Below are 15,705 nucleotides of genomic sequence, written 5' to 3' on the forward strand. Positions count from 1 at the left end.
GAACATGTGGCGACATGTTCCGTAGAAATGATAGTGCATTTGCGCCAAATATCACTGCCGTGAGATTGAGCTTTTGTGTCACTCTGGTTGAATACCCTTATCGCCATCATGTTTGGGCGTGGGCCCCATGAAAATATCGCAGTCCATGTGCAACCATGAAGTGCGCACAAATTAATCTGTCGCTTGATCGGACGTTGCGTGACGCCATCAGTCGGGTCGCATTGTTTGCTGCATACAGCACGGCTCATTAGATAAAACAGGTTACTGCTGCAGTCTCCATTGCTCTTTTACACATTTTGCTTCCCCCTCTTTCCACCCCGACAATAAAATTCCCCTGCAGACCTAGCGCTTATATCCGATGAGTCCATTCAACCTGCATCGGTTTCGCCTGTGACATTCGCTCGTCAAATGTCACTGACATCGTCAGGTCCCTTCAAATGAATCTGAGGGCCTCAATCCATGCCTTTCTCGCCTCCTTCAGTGTTCTCACACTGAAGCAACCAGGGCAACAAGCAGCCCTTGCTCTCACACTGGACTCGCTTGACGCTGCTGTGTGCTGTGTCTTGAGAACAAGAAGTCGAGTTGCAGGCACGGCGATTGAGGTGACCTCCTTTTTATTCTGCACCCGCTTCCGGCTACGCAACACCGGGGATGCATATGCCGCTGCAGCGTGATGTGTAGTGGTTGTTGGAAGTGTCCTTGCTTGACTGGATATCCATTGATAGTCGTCTTTACGTGGTTCGTCTGACATTGTCTGTAGTTGAGACTAAAAACTAGAATTTGATAGACGTTTCTTTATCGTTCTTACCTGCGCCCAAACTGACTGGAGATTTGGTGCCTTCAAATATAGGTTTTATTACGCTCTGCTGCAGTGAGCTAAAAGCTCAGACATCGTGGCCGTTGTCGGAGATTTGAATGCAGAATTGGGCTGGCTTAACGTAACTCGTCATCGTGTATTGGACTCGATAAGTATGGATAACGCTGAACCATTGCTTTAGCTGTGCACTGATCACAGCTTATTTTGATGCACACCATCTTCCAAAATAAACGAATCGTCTGGCCACATGTTGCCTTCCAACGACTGATCGGCTTCAGACTCAAACCGAATATCAAATACCGACCCTATATCTTGGATCATTATTTGACTGCCAATCGTTTTACAACACATTTTTGGATTTCGACCACGTGCTCATTCAAGGTCGCTTCTCCGTATGTTTTCCAGGGCCGCCTAGTGAGCGGACAAATCGCCTGGCAACTGTAAGATGATCTGGCCATAATCGTGTTTAAGAGTCTGTTCTAAACGCTCCACTATCAGATGTGATCACATACTGTAAGAGGATCCTCACCTCTTCGCACTGTGCTGCTAATCCCCCCTTTGGCACGGCACCATCAGGCGCACTCAAGCGCTAGACATCACACCGAGTGGCAGCTTCGCCTAAGTCTAAGAGAAATACCAAGTCCGGCCCGCAGCATAACTTTGTTAGACGAATTATCAAACGCCGAGTGAAGGCAAATTTGCAAACCGTGAAGTGTGGTGGGCACAAAAAGCAAAGGAGATGGAAGAGGCCAAGAAAACCGATAATTCCCGAAGTATATTTTAGTGGACAAACACTGAACCAAATAATTCGACTAACAATCGTCATGGCCCCCAGCCAGCACTCATCTACAATCCACAGGCAAACTAGCACTCTGGACGGCCGAAGTAGAAACACGTAAGTCTTCGGAGGATGTGACTGCATATGTGTTCTGAAGCCCCACCGAGCCTCTGGCCCCGTTGGCCACCTAATCCTGTTGCTCAATGATGAGGGAGAAGTGCCCAGTCAGAGCTTGCCTGATTTTTGATAGCATTTGGAGAAGGAGCCTGTCCCTATAATTAAACACGGTTTCTGAGTGCTAATTTTCGAAAATAGGCGCATAGTTAGTGTTGCAACCACACGAGGATCAGCTAGACCCAGGCCGTGACGAGTGTTTGCGTCCCTTGTGCTTTGTAGCCTTACGGTGTCTCGTGGGACACTGACTCGAGCGCAACAAACGGGATTTTGGCCTGGCATGGTTTGCATCGACCGAAAGTTTCCACACCGCTATGTGGTGGAAACAAAAGAGCCTAAATGCTAGTGTTACTGGATGTGTTGGGAGCTCTTAAATCGATTGACCGCTCTGTTGCCCATCAAGGAACGCCCCGAACGTACATTCGCATAATACACTCTTTGTATCCCCAGATTTCCGGGCGTGGTTTGGTATACGGCGAAGTCTCTAAAAGAGGTTCCCTACACAAAGTTGTGTCCGCCGTTGATGCACCCTCTCCACGTTCTATTTAATTTTGTGATTGATTAAGTCGCGAATGTCTCCATAACGCGATATTCCTAGACTGTCAAGAAAACCTTGTCGATCTGGAATATGCGGATGACACCATTCCCACGTCTGAAGAGGGGAGAGCGCAAGTCTTACTGGATGAACCGAAGACATTTCTTCCATCCTTCGGCATGTACTTTGCACTCACAAATAGTTGGACTATGCTTTTGGACATGCGGGTACTGAACATTCCACCTACGATCTAGGGGGAAGCATCTAATGTTCTGGAACGTTTTACGTAACTTGGAAGCTGTATCGGTTATGATTGTAGTGTGGCAGATGGGGTGATCGCAGGCATCTGCAAGGATCGAGATCGCGAGAGCTAATTTGAGAAACCGATTGCGTCAAAAACTTATCCTTGAATCTCAGGAGACTTGTATATCAAGGTGCAGTGCAGGTCGTATAGTTTTATGGCTGTGAGGCTTGAATTTTCGGGCGGCGGCAACTGCGACATCTTCAGGTGTATGACAATTGTTGTCCCAAAAAATTGCTTGTGTGTGTTGGTGTCGGTCAAACCGTAACGAGGCGATTAGAAGGCGAATTTTCGGTTGTGCAGCTGGAACGTCTATTGAACAAAATTTTTACAGAACCATAAGCTTCGTTGGTTGGGACATCGGGTGCGTTGGCCTAGATCGCCGTAAAGATTGCTGTTTGCCATGCTCAACACAGTGATCCGCAATCAGAGAGGTGGCCGATTCTTGACCTGCCGGAGGGCTGTGAAGATTAAAAAGCCTTCCGGTTATGTCGGTGCTACTCGCCTTCCGAAACGGGTACCGCGTGATCGTCACTGCTCTTAGTTGATGGCGGTAACCAATGTTGTTGAAGATCTTGTTGTCAGCTCCTATCCAAATCGCCTGAGTGTTCGGAGGTGTAGGCATATCCTTATATTTGTAGTATGGTAGCACCGATTTCCTTCCCCGTCAACCTCCATTCTGGTAATCAGAACAAGGCGTTCAAATAAATCACGGTTGCACGGCATCGAAGCATAAGTTTTGAACACTGATCTCACACCGTCGATGATGATGATACACGTTACTTTTATGGACGACATTAAGAAGAAGACTGTGCTTTTAATCCCCTCGTTCCTCTTAGACTGAGTTTTTCGGGAGCAAGGTACTTCATACTCATTCGCACGACATTGGGTGAAACATTTCAGAATTTATTAGTCGACAAACAATCGGCCAGCTTTTTATCATTTGTGAGAATATTTCACCAATCTGCAGGCGGTTGGGTGCACTTTTTTTCAACACTGCAAAAGATTGATCCTAGGAGCTCAAGATATCGATTTTTTGAGTTATAGCACATCACACAAAATATTTCAGTGATATCGGTCTTCAAAATTTTTTAGGTTTTCGAATGACGGAAATTTAGTGAGAGAGAATATCCTGGACCAGATAAAGATGCTTCAACACGACTGCATGAAAGTCATTATGGATGTCGAATAATGCGACATTAGTTCTTTTCAAGGCGAGAAGGATCAGCGTAAATATTTGGACGTTAATTGTTGACGAACCTTGAAACTAAACATCCGGAAGTACTAATCATAGAAAAATATGCCTCCACAATCTTACTCTTTCATACAAGGAACTTTAATTAAAAAACTATTGAGATAACATAATAACCAGCAAGAAGTGCGTTATTCAGCGAGTACCGAACCGAAACTTGTTGAACAATTGGTCGTACCTTTGCATCATTTTTACACCCATGTTGCTCTTAACGGGGTTCCAACATACCAATGCTAATTAGGTCTCTCACTCTATAAACTGGCATAGGTTGATTGATTTTACTGGATGTAATAGCCATTTCGAACGAAAAATTTCATTAGAGCTGTGATAAGTTTGGAAAAGGGAAGTAATGGAATCTTCAAATATTTGGTCAAATGGTCAAGCGTATTTAATCAATCAGGTTGTTTTCCCATCATTGGTGAAACTATTATAATCAGAATGCTCCAAAATGCCCAGCCTGATCGCATATATTTAACTGAACGAGTGCATAAATGTGGAATACAGATGAACAACTCTCTACTCATCACGCTCTTTGCCGAAATGAGGCAGATATATCCCGTATTTTGTTGATATAGAAAACCCTCATATGAATTTCGCCCGATGGTTGTTCATATTTCCTCTAGCAAAGTTCTGTTTGTAGTGACCTTCCTCGTGCCAGCCAGAGAGTTTGTACTAGTCATTCACACTATACCGGTAAATATGTGTAAGTCTGATGACCATTAGGTTTTCCGCTGACAAAATAAGACGTTTTAAAAATTGTGGGGCAAATCCCTTTATTTAAACGCCTGTTGTCCCAGCCTCGCTCTATCCAGGTCCAACCTCGACATATGAATTTCAACACTGTTGATACCAGAACTTTGTGCGCAAGCCGATTTTCCTCAAAGTAGAATGACAAAAAATGAGGCGATATTTTTGGTGGACGAACATAAGGTGAGACAGCAAACGTTTACTGCATATTTGGGGCATTTGTAACACTCCTCGGTCACGTTCGCATGAAGAAGACGGAAAGTGCCACATTAAACGTGATTTAAAATTCGTAATAACAGAATGATTTCCGCCTTGAAATAATTGCATGGTACCATTGTGTGCATGTAGAGTTTGAGTTGGATATATTAGCTGGCCTTGCTAACTAACTCGAAATAGTGTGGCAGTTTCATATTCCCCCGATAACTTTTGAAGAGTTGCCACCATCCTGACAGCAGTATTTTACCTTCACCCAACGTGCTTAAACAAAACTCACCATTGTTCACAGTGTTCCTGAACAACCAGGGAACCCATATAAAAGCGTGCGTAACAATGAATTTTTGCGAAACAAGGCGCTGAAACAAGGCAATCTGATAATTAATAGTAGGCATAGGGAACACAGTTAACTTTTGATGATAATTCAAAAATTGTCCAATTGATTTAAATGTATACGTATTTCTTCTAACTGAAAATCAACCTATTATTTTTATTTTCCCTCAAAAACTAGATTAAGTATTTCTAACAATAATTTCATCGTGTGCAATGAGAATTAATTTGATATCCCCTATCCCAAAAGAGTTTCTCTTTACTTGAATAAAACTGTAAGTGTTGATAGGACAGTGTTGTAATATTCCGTGGAAACCGAGAGGAGAAATTTTCCTTAACTTCGTTGGCTTTCATGAAAGTTTCGCCTTTGATCCGTAAAGCGCAACTTAGGCCAGATTGTCGCGGGTAACACCTTGCATAGTTTGGCTGCCTGTAATGCTCTACAAGCAAAAATTTGCATCACGCGCCAAATTAGTCTAATATATTACATCAGCAAAAACAACTAATGAAGTGCTTTTCTGTCTCAGAAGTGATGTGTACCTACTGCCGCATGACCAGAGCGTGACTGAGAAGTAGAAACACGCAAGAGCAACTAGGCCACTGGGACAACCCATTGATCATAAATTGTAAACCATAATTAATCTATGCATATCCCTTCTAACCAGAGAACAAACGTCAATATTTTGGTTCAACTCAGCACAAATTTCTTGGTAGCACAATTAATTCCTAAAAATGGCTCCATATTTTCGAGCTACTAATCTAGTGAGTTACTTTATTACCACAGGTGATGATAGTTCAACGTTTCCAATGTGTCATTAATTCTTTAAAATGACTCCGTTAATCAATCAACAAATTTCTTCGTAACACAACTGATTCCTAACAAAGGCTCGGTATTTTCGATCTAGTGAGTTATTTTATTACCACAGTAGATGATAGTTCAACGTTTCCGATATATTATTAATTCTTTAAAATGACTCCGTTATTCAAACAAGGGCGACATACTAATAAATGCTGTCGTAAATTTCACATTTCTCGGTGGGGTAAATTGCGTACTCCGGCGCGTTTCAAACAAAACTCGTGGGGAATGATTTTAAAAATGTGCCCCACAACATTGTTTCTCATATAGGCCTACCAGGTACAGTGAGCTTTGCAAACGTGAAATGTTATCAGTTGTCATTAAACAATTAAATGCAAAACGTTATGCGAGTCGTTATTTTATTTTATTGATATCGGATTGTTAGACTTATACTCATTATCCACACACCATTGAAACTTTATTATATTTCATATTTATAGATTAATGACACTCCAACGGACGTCAAGTTACTGAAAGGGAATGTGAAATGAGACGAAACTTTCAAAGTAGAATTTATAAATTTAGCAATGTATTTTTGACGACAACGTATCTGGCAAAACCAGGCAATGCATTATCAAGCAGGCTTTAACTTTACATTATTTCAAGCATGCGCGATAAATTCCTCAAAAACGGTCCTTTGCACTTGCATAGCTGCATGATATTACGGAAATCGCACGTCAAAGAACGTGAAAGAACTGTGAATAATGCAACCATCCGTGGCTTGGCCGAAATCCAATGTACCCTTGTTCTTTTCCATCCGATATGCTTTAGCATCTAAGTTTCACTTTGTTCTTAAACAGAATATTTTTTTGAATTTTAGTAGATGTTCTTAGATAATTTAGCAGACTAACACCAATATATATTTTGGAAATTATTTCGCTTCCCTTCAGCCGTGGCTATATAAGACACTAGTAGCGTAAAAGTTAGGGCTCCAAGGAATCTCAAAATGGACAGTTTACAGAATTTCTCTCATGTTCAGCGTGAAATTTAGGGCTCCAACTAATCCCGAAAACCACAATGGACAGTTTGCAAATTTTCTCTCATGTTACCCATAGTTATTAGTAGCGCTGTACCACAAGAACGGTATCAATTCATCCTCATTAAATAATTGCTGGAAATTGTTACACACCCTATGCACCGTTTTCCATATTGATTGAATATACTGCCCAATATTTTTGAACAATCTGTTAGAAAAAGTAAAATTTGGTTTTGTAGGATACCTGTAAAAATGCGGCTGCCGCATTACATCACCGAAATGCTCGTCGCTCTCGTGAGGCATATTTCTACACATACCGCCGCCGTCATTCCTTGCAAGTAACTGGACCGTATAATTCTGCAACCACAGCGCACTAACCAAGTTCGCAATGTTTCTACGTCACACAATCTGCGATTGCCCCAAAATATCACCCGCCATGTGTGTGCTCTTAATGTCTCGTTTTCCGTTATACAAGGTTGTTTGTGTAGTTTGTAATTTATTTAAAAAATGTTTCAATAACATGTATGATGGTGATAAGGAAGTTTGCAAATTGCACCAATTTTGCAATGAATGATTACAAATAGAACCAAATAGATGTGGTTGGCCTTGCATTTGTGCTCACAGGGCTTCCGGTTTGCTGCTCAAGTCCACAAATTTGAAAGGCAAAATTGATCCGCCGGGAGGACCACCGCAATGCTCATGAATAAACATTTTTGTGTTGGAAGTTCAACCGTCTTAGGCAATAGTAAATCGCGAATTTTATTAGACCTACGTTTAAGCGTAGACGTTGACCATTTATGACATTCTGTCGATGATGGTGATGATGTGACCTAAGATCATCATATACAAGTAGTTCATTTCGTAGATTCAAAGTTGACCTCGTTGATTTCAAGCTGGTTAGCTTAGTTCAGCCGTTTATGTAAAACGAACCCTAATGCACTCACACTGCTAGATGATGCTCGGTGAACAGCATGATCGAACGTGGTGGCCATTGTCGTGTTACTTCTACTGGGTAGATATTTTCATTAAAAGACCACACGGGAGATAAGAAAAGGTGGATTTTAGATGTAAAAATTCGAAAAAGGTATGATGCAGAATATACTATTTGGAAATGCTACCTCTAAACGAGAGTATGGCGCTTGGCATTAAGTGCCGAACCGCAACTGCAGGGTAAACATAGATACGTGGTGCAATGCAAAAAAAGCCCGGATAAAGAGGTTGCATTTAATCATTCAATTATTTCCAATTCACCCCTATCCACCTGCAAACCGGCAATTATAAATAATAGCAGGTTAGCGAATTCCAGGTGAGAGATCCTTAAAAAGGCCACCATGTTGAATATGAATCATCGCCATTTTTGAGGGCGCCTGAAGTTCTTCTATTTGCAAATCTTATGGGTCAGGTTTTTCATTTTTTCTACAAACTTGACAGAGCCAGGTTACCCAAACGATAGACTTAAAGGGGATTGTATCCTGCAGGTATTCACCCAGTTACCGTAATCAAAGTTCATCTCCCTTGATACTCATTTGAAACAGGTACCAATTATCTCAGATGCACGCTCTAGTCCAAAGTTAGCAGACTACCTAGGTCGAAAGTTAAACCACTTTTGGTGTAGCGTAACAATACCAAGTTTTTGGTTACTAATATGTGTGAGGTTCCGAGTTAAGTAACTGGGTGGCAGTTTCAACGGCAACAACCTAATGAAAAATTTGGTGTCATGCCACCCTTTTCCATACCACAGAAGCCGGGATAATTCTGGCGTGCTCGCTCATTCCTCGGTTGCCACATATCGAATGGACGCAACTAGGGTCGGTCTAATTGGACATCTCAATGGAAAATGACAAATTGCTGCTGATTTACTTGTATTTGATACTTTATAGTGAATGTCGCCTGCTTTGTAAATAAGTGCCTAGCGAGGGAACCGTTCACTGCCAAGTGGCAGTCAGGACTTTGGAAAACTAATATAATAATACGCACGTCAGCATTAGGTATGGTTCCGACATGTTTGCAAGTTCAATCAGGATACTCCGTAGAGCTGTGATTTGATCCAGTTAGGTTTCTGAGGATCACTTCTAATACCCCTTTTTAGTTGCTGGATAAACAGTAGTCTGGGAAAAACTTTGAAAAAGCTTAGTTATATGGTATAGGTTGTAATCATAGAACATGAAAACGCATGGATACTGATGGCACAGTGCGATAGGACGCAAGAAACGTTATGAGATGGGCTAAATGTTTTGTAAGAAGTGACAAATATTTCTTGTCAGATGCATGGAAGCAGAAGCTCAAATGGCGACATCCTGCAGCAGCTCATGTCCGTTCTCACGTGAGAAACCTGTTTATTTTTCTGACATCAACTTCCGCAGACTCGGAAGAAGCACCTCTGTTTTCAAGCGGCTTTGATGTAAACTCGGAAAAAAATAATGTATGAACGATTGCGCTATATCATGATCATGGGCACGCGAATTGAAATTGGATCCAAAAGGAAAATTAGCAGAAGTTGAAACCTTGAAACGAAGGTTATCCAAAAAGCTGAATATGGAAACAATTCCGCACCGACACGCCATCAAAATTAAAACAAATCTGCACAGATCACTCAGTGAAGCAAAAAATCATGTATGCACATGTGGAAGGAATGTTTTTGCGCGTTCTGAAGGCAGAATTTGTATTACAGCACAATGTTGCGTCCATTTATGTCGATGTAACAGGCTCAATGAAGGTTCCTTTTGCAAATGAGCCTAAGAAATTCGTGACTATATACGGAATTTGTTTCGGTGTAAAATTTGTCGCGTATGCGTAATCACGTTAGTGTTCCTTACCGAAAACGCACTACTCAGTGGAATAGAATAATTGTTTAGATGAAATAAAACCTGTTTATTTTTCTGACATCAACTTCCGCAGACTCGTTTAATGACTCGTACAAAAGAAACCAGTTGCTTGTGAGTTTCGCGACCCCTTGTTGCTGCGCAGGCTGGGCCGTAGACCGCGAGATAAAATTTGAGATTTAATTTGTCCCACAAAAGTAAGTGCGTTGCAAAACCCGATGGTGTTTCGTGAGGCCACATGCTGCGTCTGTGTTTGTGAACCATCTTAATTTGAGCACTCCCGGCTTCATCCAATTATTCTTTACCAGAGTTTGGACTAGAAAGTAATGCGGTCGGTTATTGAAAAAAATGAACCATTCTGATGCAGCCTGTTGATGTGCGGTCAGTGTTCTAAACTGGTTCTCGCAAACGGCAATTATTTGGGAAATAAACGCCAACCGTTGCGCAATTCGGTGAGCTACTCAGTTGGACACGTCTTTTTGATATCAGTTCCAGTGCAACGTAATTTTATTGCTAACAATCACTGTCTACCCGGAAAGACGGAGCGCTTGGCACCTTACTTCAATGGTGCCTCAACTGAATAACACCACGGTCTTAACACTTACTTGACGGCCAAGAAAACAAGCAACCAGCCGGAAATCTACTGAATAAGCTGTCAATGAGCTGGTGGGCAGAAAAAACGTAAAACCACCGAGAAACGCATACGTTTTTTTGTACCTGTCAGATGTTGACCCATTCCTCTGAAAACAATGGCAAAATATAGACTGGGAGAATATTCAACGACATAACGGGGAGTGGTTCACCGATCACTGGATTTCCGATAGTTTACCCTAGGAAGCGCCGCTAAAATATCATGGAATCCAGGCTCTGTTGTCCAACAACAACGCAGGATAAAGCCATCTTCATACGAATGGCTTACTAGGACAATTTAATATCCGTCATTTACTTGCACCCATGTCAGCAAAGGTATGAGAACAGTAGGCTTTAGGCTCCGTAAAAATCTTTGGTATACGCTTTAAATACTTCAGTGATGGCTTTGAATCTTTCTGGCAAAGGATTGAGAATATTTTGCGTTTTCTTGGGTAATAAGCCAAAATGTCGGAGATCAAGACTGACACTGCAAGCAGGGTTAGTGAGTGGTTGTTTTCAAGTTTTTTTTACAAAAGGCAACATATTTTTGAAGCCTATGCCAATATAAACATAAATGTCGGTCTGTGGAGCAAAACTGCTAATATGTGTTCCATGTTCCAGTCGCTACCATATTCGAGATATCTTGGTACACATATATTTTCTCGTGCACTCCTCATTAGGTTGCTGGAAAATTCTCTACAGCCCACGACCGCTTTCGCCCTTCTAGGAGCCCATCAGGTAGGCGCAGTACCCGAGATACCGTCAACGTTATGTTTTACTTGAAACCAAATTGCAAGAAATTGGCAAATAAATACTCATTCGCAAACTGAAGTGGTGTATTCAGTTGCCTGGAAACATCAAAACCGAGGGATCCAGCTGAGTTCCAAGTGATTTTCTCGCAAATAGGTGTATATTCGGAGACTTTGAACCATGTAAGTTTCTGACTAAACGCGGACGTGCAGAAGCAGCGGCTGAGTATGATTCAGGGCGGGTTAAACGTTCAGTCCTGCAGCAGGTTCCTGCAAGGTAAATTGTTACATTCGAACGCGTGAGGGTGCAAAATGCAGGAGGTGAATGCAAAAGTAAGGAAGCGTCAGCAGGGATCCTGCAATGTGCTGACACCTAGACAGCAGGGCGATTGTGGTCCTCAAGTAAGGTCCTTATTTCAAAAATCCTACCGCAAGGCAGCGATGTTGGGCTCGAAATGCAGGTACACTAACATTTTTACGGAAAGCGTCGTCATACATTCTCTAATCACCAACCTGATGGGTCAGAAGACTGTGTTTGTCACAATATAACCATTAACTTACCTGGTTTGACTCGCCAACGTTAATTGAACCAATTGAGACAACCTCATAGATTACGCTAGCTTGGTCGCGTGCTCCATAACACAGCGGATCGAAAGGCTGTTCTCGCTTACCAAAATGAACGGAACGAACAGGTTGGAAGAACTAAAACAGTGACTTTGTAGTGATTTATGAATGCCATTGCAACCGAACTCATTTGCGCCAATAATTTACAGCGCCCTAAATGAGGGCATCAAGCGCGACATATGGGTGACGGGAAATTCTGTCAGGATAGCTCGGTCGCGACACCACCGGTGATCGCGCACTCGAACTATTACCTGTATTGCATGTATCTCCTCATAATACCTTGAATGTGTAGTCCCATGTCTTTTCTGTGTTGCCGCAGCAACTATATTGGTTACCAACGAGCAGCTGCTTACCATAACTACCAAAATTTCCCGGAAACAAAACTGTGGCAAATAAAATCGCCGTACGCCAATTTCGCTGATTTGACAGCCCACTCCACTGACACTGGAAAACATGAGCATTCGAACGATGGAGTTGATTTTTGTAAACCTCTGTGAACCACTCTATTCATCAATAAAAATGCTCGTCCATTTGAAATAATTCTGACAAAATTCGATGCCTGAATTTTGTGGATATTGTTTGTTTGTCATCTCTATTTCGATCGGCTCGATAAAGATTTCGAAACACGTGCTAATAAGAAGCCTCTCGGTATTTCAGAGCTTGTTGCGTAGTGACTCCTGAATAAACAAATTGTGCGCTCGTGTGTCACTTCAGATCAATTTTGAGGTCACCAGTAGCCACCATGGCTTCGATATGTGAAGGTTTGTCGGTAGTCGAAGAATTTACTTTCGCACCCGTCCATATGGTTGAATTATTCATGCCAAAATTAGAAGCAGCTTAACGCAAAAGCATAAAGTGAGGTGATAAATGGAACTATGATGCTCATAATCATCGACTGCACAGATTTTATAATCAGTGGAAAGCTACTCATACGTAGTCCTGGACAAAAGTCTTGCAGGGATTTTCGCAGTGTTTACTGTGAGGTTGCTGGACAACCGGGAACAGATGGAAGAGCCTAGTTTTTAATGAAAAAAAATTAAAGGAAAGCCAGTGCTGACAGTGATATAGACCAAAGATTGTGGATTATCCGAACTGGGTCATGAAATATGATCATAAATGTCTGGAAAATATTCTTAATTGTTTCCTGGTTATAACACCTACTTTGGAGTAGAGACTCTCTTCTTCAGCACATCATTAAGGAGGAAACTCCATTTTAATCATAAAGCACCGTAGCTTAAGAACACACCAACTGACAGGTTCACCAGTTACATATTTTCGCACAACAAGGCCACAAACGCGTTTGTAAGATTGTTAGCGAAAGCGATTCTGTTGATGATAAATTACAGTTTGTTTTAATTAGGAGTTCCAGACATTATTTCTGGCACCTGAGATTATTTATCAACTTCATACTTTCCGCTGTGGTCAACAAGCTCACCGGAGAATTAAGCACGTAGTTGCAATCGCACAACTCAGTCTTTGCAAATACCGTCATATTTATCGGAGTTCAATATATGGGTGAACCATGCGATCTTTTTTCCTAAGCAAACACGCCCTATGGCGAAGTAAGGCGATTTGACCTGGGGACCTAACAGGGACGCTCTGAGATTGCGCTGTTCTCCGAAAAATCGTTTAGAATATCAGCCCTTGGAGTAGTATCTCAGAGCGAACGAAACCGGAGCACTAGCAGAACAAAAGTAGTTAGAGAGTTCGACGTAGACACACTTGTACCAATGTTTAACTCGCTAGTGAGCGAGTGTTGGGGGCAAGCAGATTTTAACTTCCAAACGTATATCCGTAATACTACATTTACTATACAAAACCAAATTGTACATTTGGCAAAATGCTTGGCTCATTTGAACTACTTTTGAGCTATGCAATAGCGTACCAGCGCGTTCAATAAAATTTCGAGCCGATTCGCTTTCTTTTGCGTTTTACTACAAAGACGCCGGTCGCCGAAGGCTACGTGGACTTTCAGAATATCTACCTTGTTGAACATCATTTTGAAAGAATCACTCAAATAAACCCCAGGAGTTAACGGCCTATTTCCAAAGAAACAGCTTTTCTTCTAAATTCTGGCACTGACGCTATCCGTGTAGTTCCAACAGTGTGTAGATTTTCGCACGACAACGTGTTATCCGGGTCTCCCATTTTCCATTATTTGTAGTTACTACATGATTTTTACACAGTAAATCGTTGTATCAAGTTACAACATCAGAAATCGGAACCATCATTTGAGCAATTGTCTGTAGATCAAAGTTGAAACCTGCAAGATGGTTCATATGTCACAATATTCCAACGATTTCCATCGCCAATAATTCTGAATTTTCTCCGTTAAAAACCCAACTAGTGGGCTTAGATTATTTGATGTGACCAGTGGAATTCCCGAACGTTTTTAGAAGGATGTTTGAAGTAATTACGTGAGCGATTGTTAGGAGAACCGGTTCCGAGTAACTTACAAAAGTACCAGGTGTTCAAGTGGCCATCCATAATGGGTTTCATGGTTACAGGAAGGAATTAAGAGATTGTAGTCCAAAACAGTACTCAAACAAAATTTCACTGTCGCAAAGGTTCAGCGGCATACTTGTAGTTTTGTGTGGAAACCTCGGCCAGCCTCTGTCCGCATCAACGTGGTTGCACTTCGAAACATTTTTTGGTTACCATGTGGATGTCGTCAGACTCACAATAGTTTTTTTCAGACTGGTGATGTTCGGATTAAAGCCAGGACGCCTATTTGTTTTATACATGAATCCATATACAAACCTAAGCATGCGGTCGCCAACTTCAGCGGAAGCACAATGTTAGGGACTGTAGGTATTTAGAATCTGGCCTAGGTTTTAGTACTCTTACACATAAGCGTATAAACTGAATGCAATGTGAGTAGGTTCCATAAGTTGAGAATTCGATTGCGTTGACATATTGTGCTCAGTCTAGGCTAAACAACCTTGAGGCTAGAGGATGAAGGAGGACATGTTTGAGCAATCCTTTAGCAAGCAATTCAATTTCTGTACCTGCGCGTTGAAGCGAGATGGTCAAGTGGTTTGAGCGCGAATCGGCTAACAGGACGGCCTGTAGTTCAAATGCCACCGATTTCATCGGTCTAGTTTTGGGCATCGTGGAAGTTCTACCCTAGTGCTACCTTCTGATGGCGAAGCAGCTAGGCACCAAAAAGGTTTTCAGCAGAACGGCGCTTTTAACTGTTCACTAGAAACGTGTACTTTGGCCAGAATACGGAGGTATCAACGATAAGAGACGCAACAGAAGTGAAGTCAGCAAAGAGTTCAAATACCCGAAAACAATATGAGTTTACATTGAATCAGAAATTACAGCGGCTCTAACGGTCGCATTGGGATACTGCTCAAGGGAAATCACCTGTCAAGATGATGTTTACCGTTTTATGTGGCAAGCGTGACTATTGGCGGACAAATGGGCACATGCGCAAAACGTTCACTATTCACTATTTCTCACTTCGCTGGTCATCAGTCGTTTACTGCTGTTCGTTTGGTTCCTCTGATATCACCCTAGTTTCACTTTGCAGGCGGTGAACTATTTCAGTGGAATTATGGTGAAAGAATTTGTTTTTCCTTTCAATTGGCCTGGTGGATACATGTTGATATGACATGTCACCCCTTGCCCAAATATTCGTTCACATATGTAACTGCAGACTTCTTCAACGGTTCAGGACTAATTCGGAAAATTTTGTGGAGGGCCGCAAAGGTGGCGTCGAATTATGGCGTATCGGTTGCTCTCGGACACTGCGGAGAATACTACTGACACATGCGCGTGCAGCTTTTTGCACCGATTGTTAGGTTGCACTCTAGAATCTTCGAGAAAAGGAAGGAGACTGATGGGTAAAGTGAAGACGAATTCTCTTCAAAAAGAAACAGATTGAGAGATAAGATGT

At 42.0% G+C, this 15,705-nt stretch overlaps 1 protein-coding gene across 1 annotated transcript in view; it reads right to left on the minus strand.

Moving 5' to 3' along the window:
• Window positions 1–433: 433 nt before the first annotated feature.
• The window catches only part of T265_11488 (hypothetical protein), a gene marked incomplete at both ends in the record, with an annotated part of 135,833 nt that continues 120,561 nt past the window's right edge, over window positions 434–15,705 (minus strand). The window contains 2 exons of the mRNA XM_009178154.1: window positions 434–754; window positions 11,742–11,882. Of these exons, the coding sequence (XP_009176418.1) occupies window positions 434–754; window positions 11,742–11,882 (462 nt within the window). The remainder of the gene's footprint in view (window positions 755–11,741; window positions 11,883–15,705) is intronic.

The sequence above is a fragment of the Opisthorchis viverrini genome, assembly GCF_000715545.1.
Source record: "Opisthorchis viverrini unplaced genomic scaffold opera_v5_506, whole genome shotgun sequence".
Lineage (NCBI taxonomy): Eukaryota > Metazoa > Platyhelminthes > Trematoda > Opisthorchiida > Opisthorchiidae > Opisthorchis > Opisthorchis viverrini.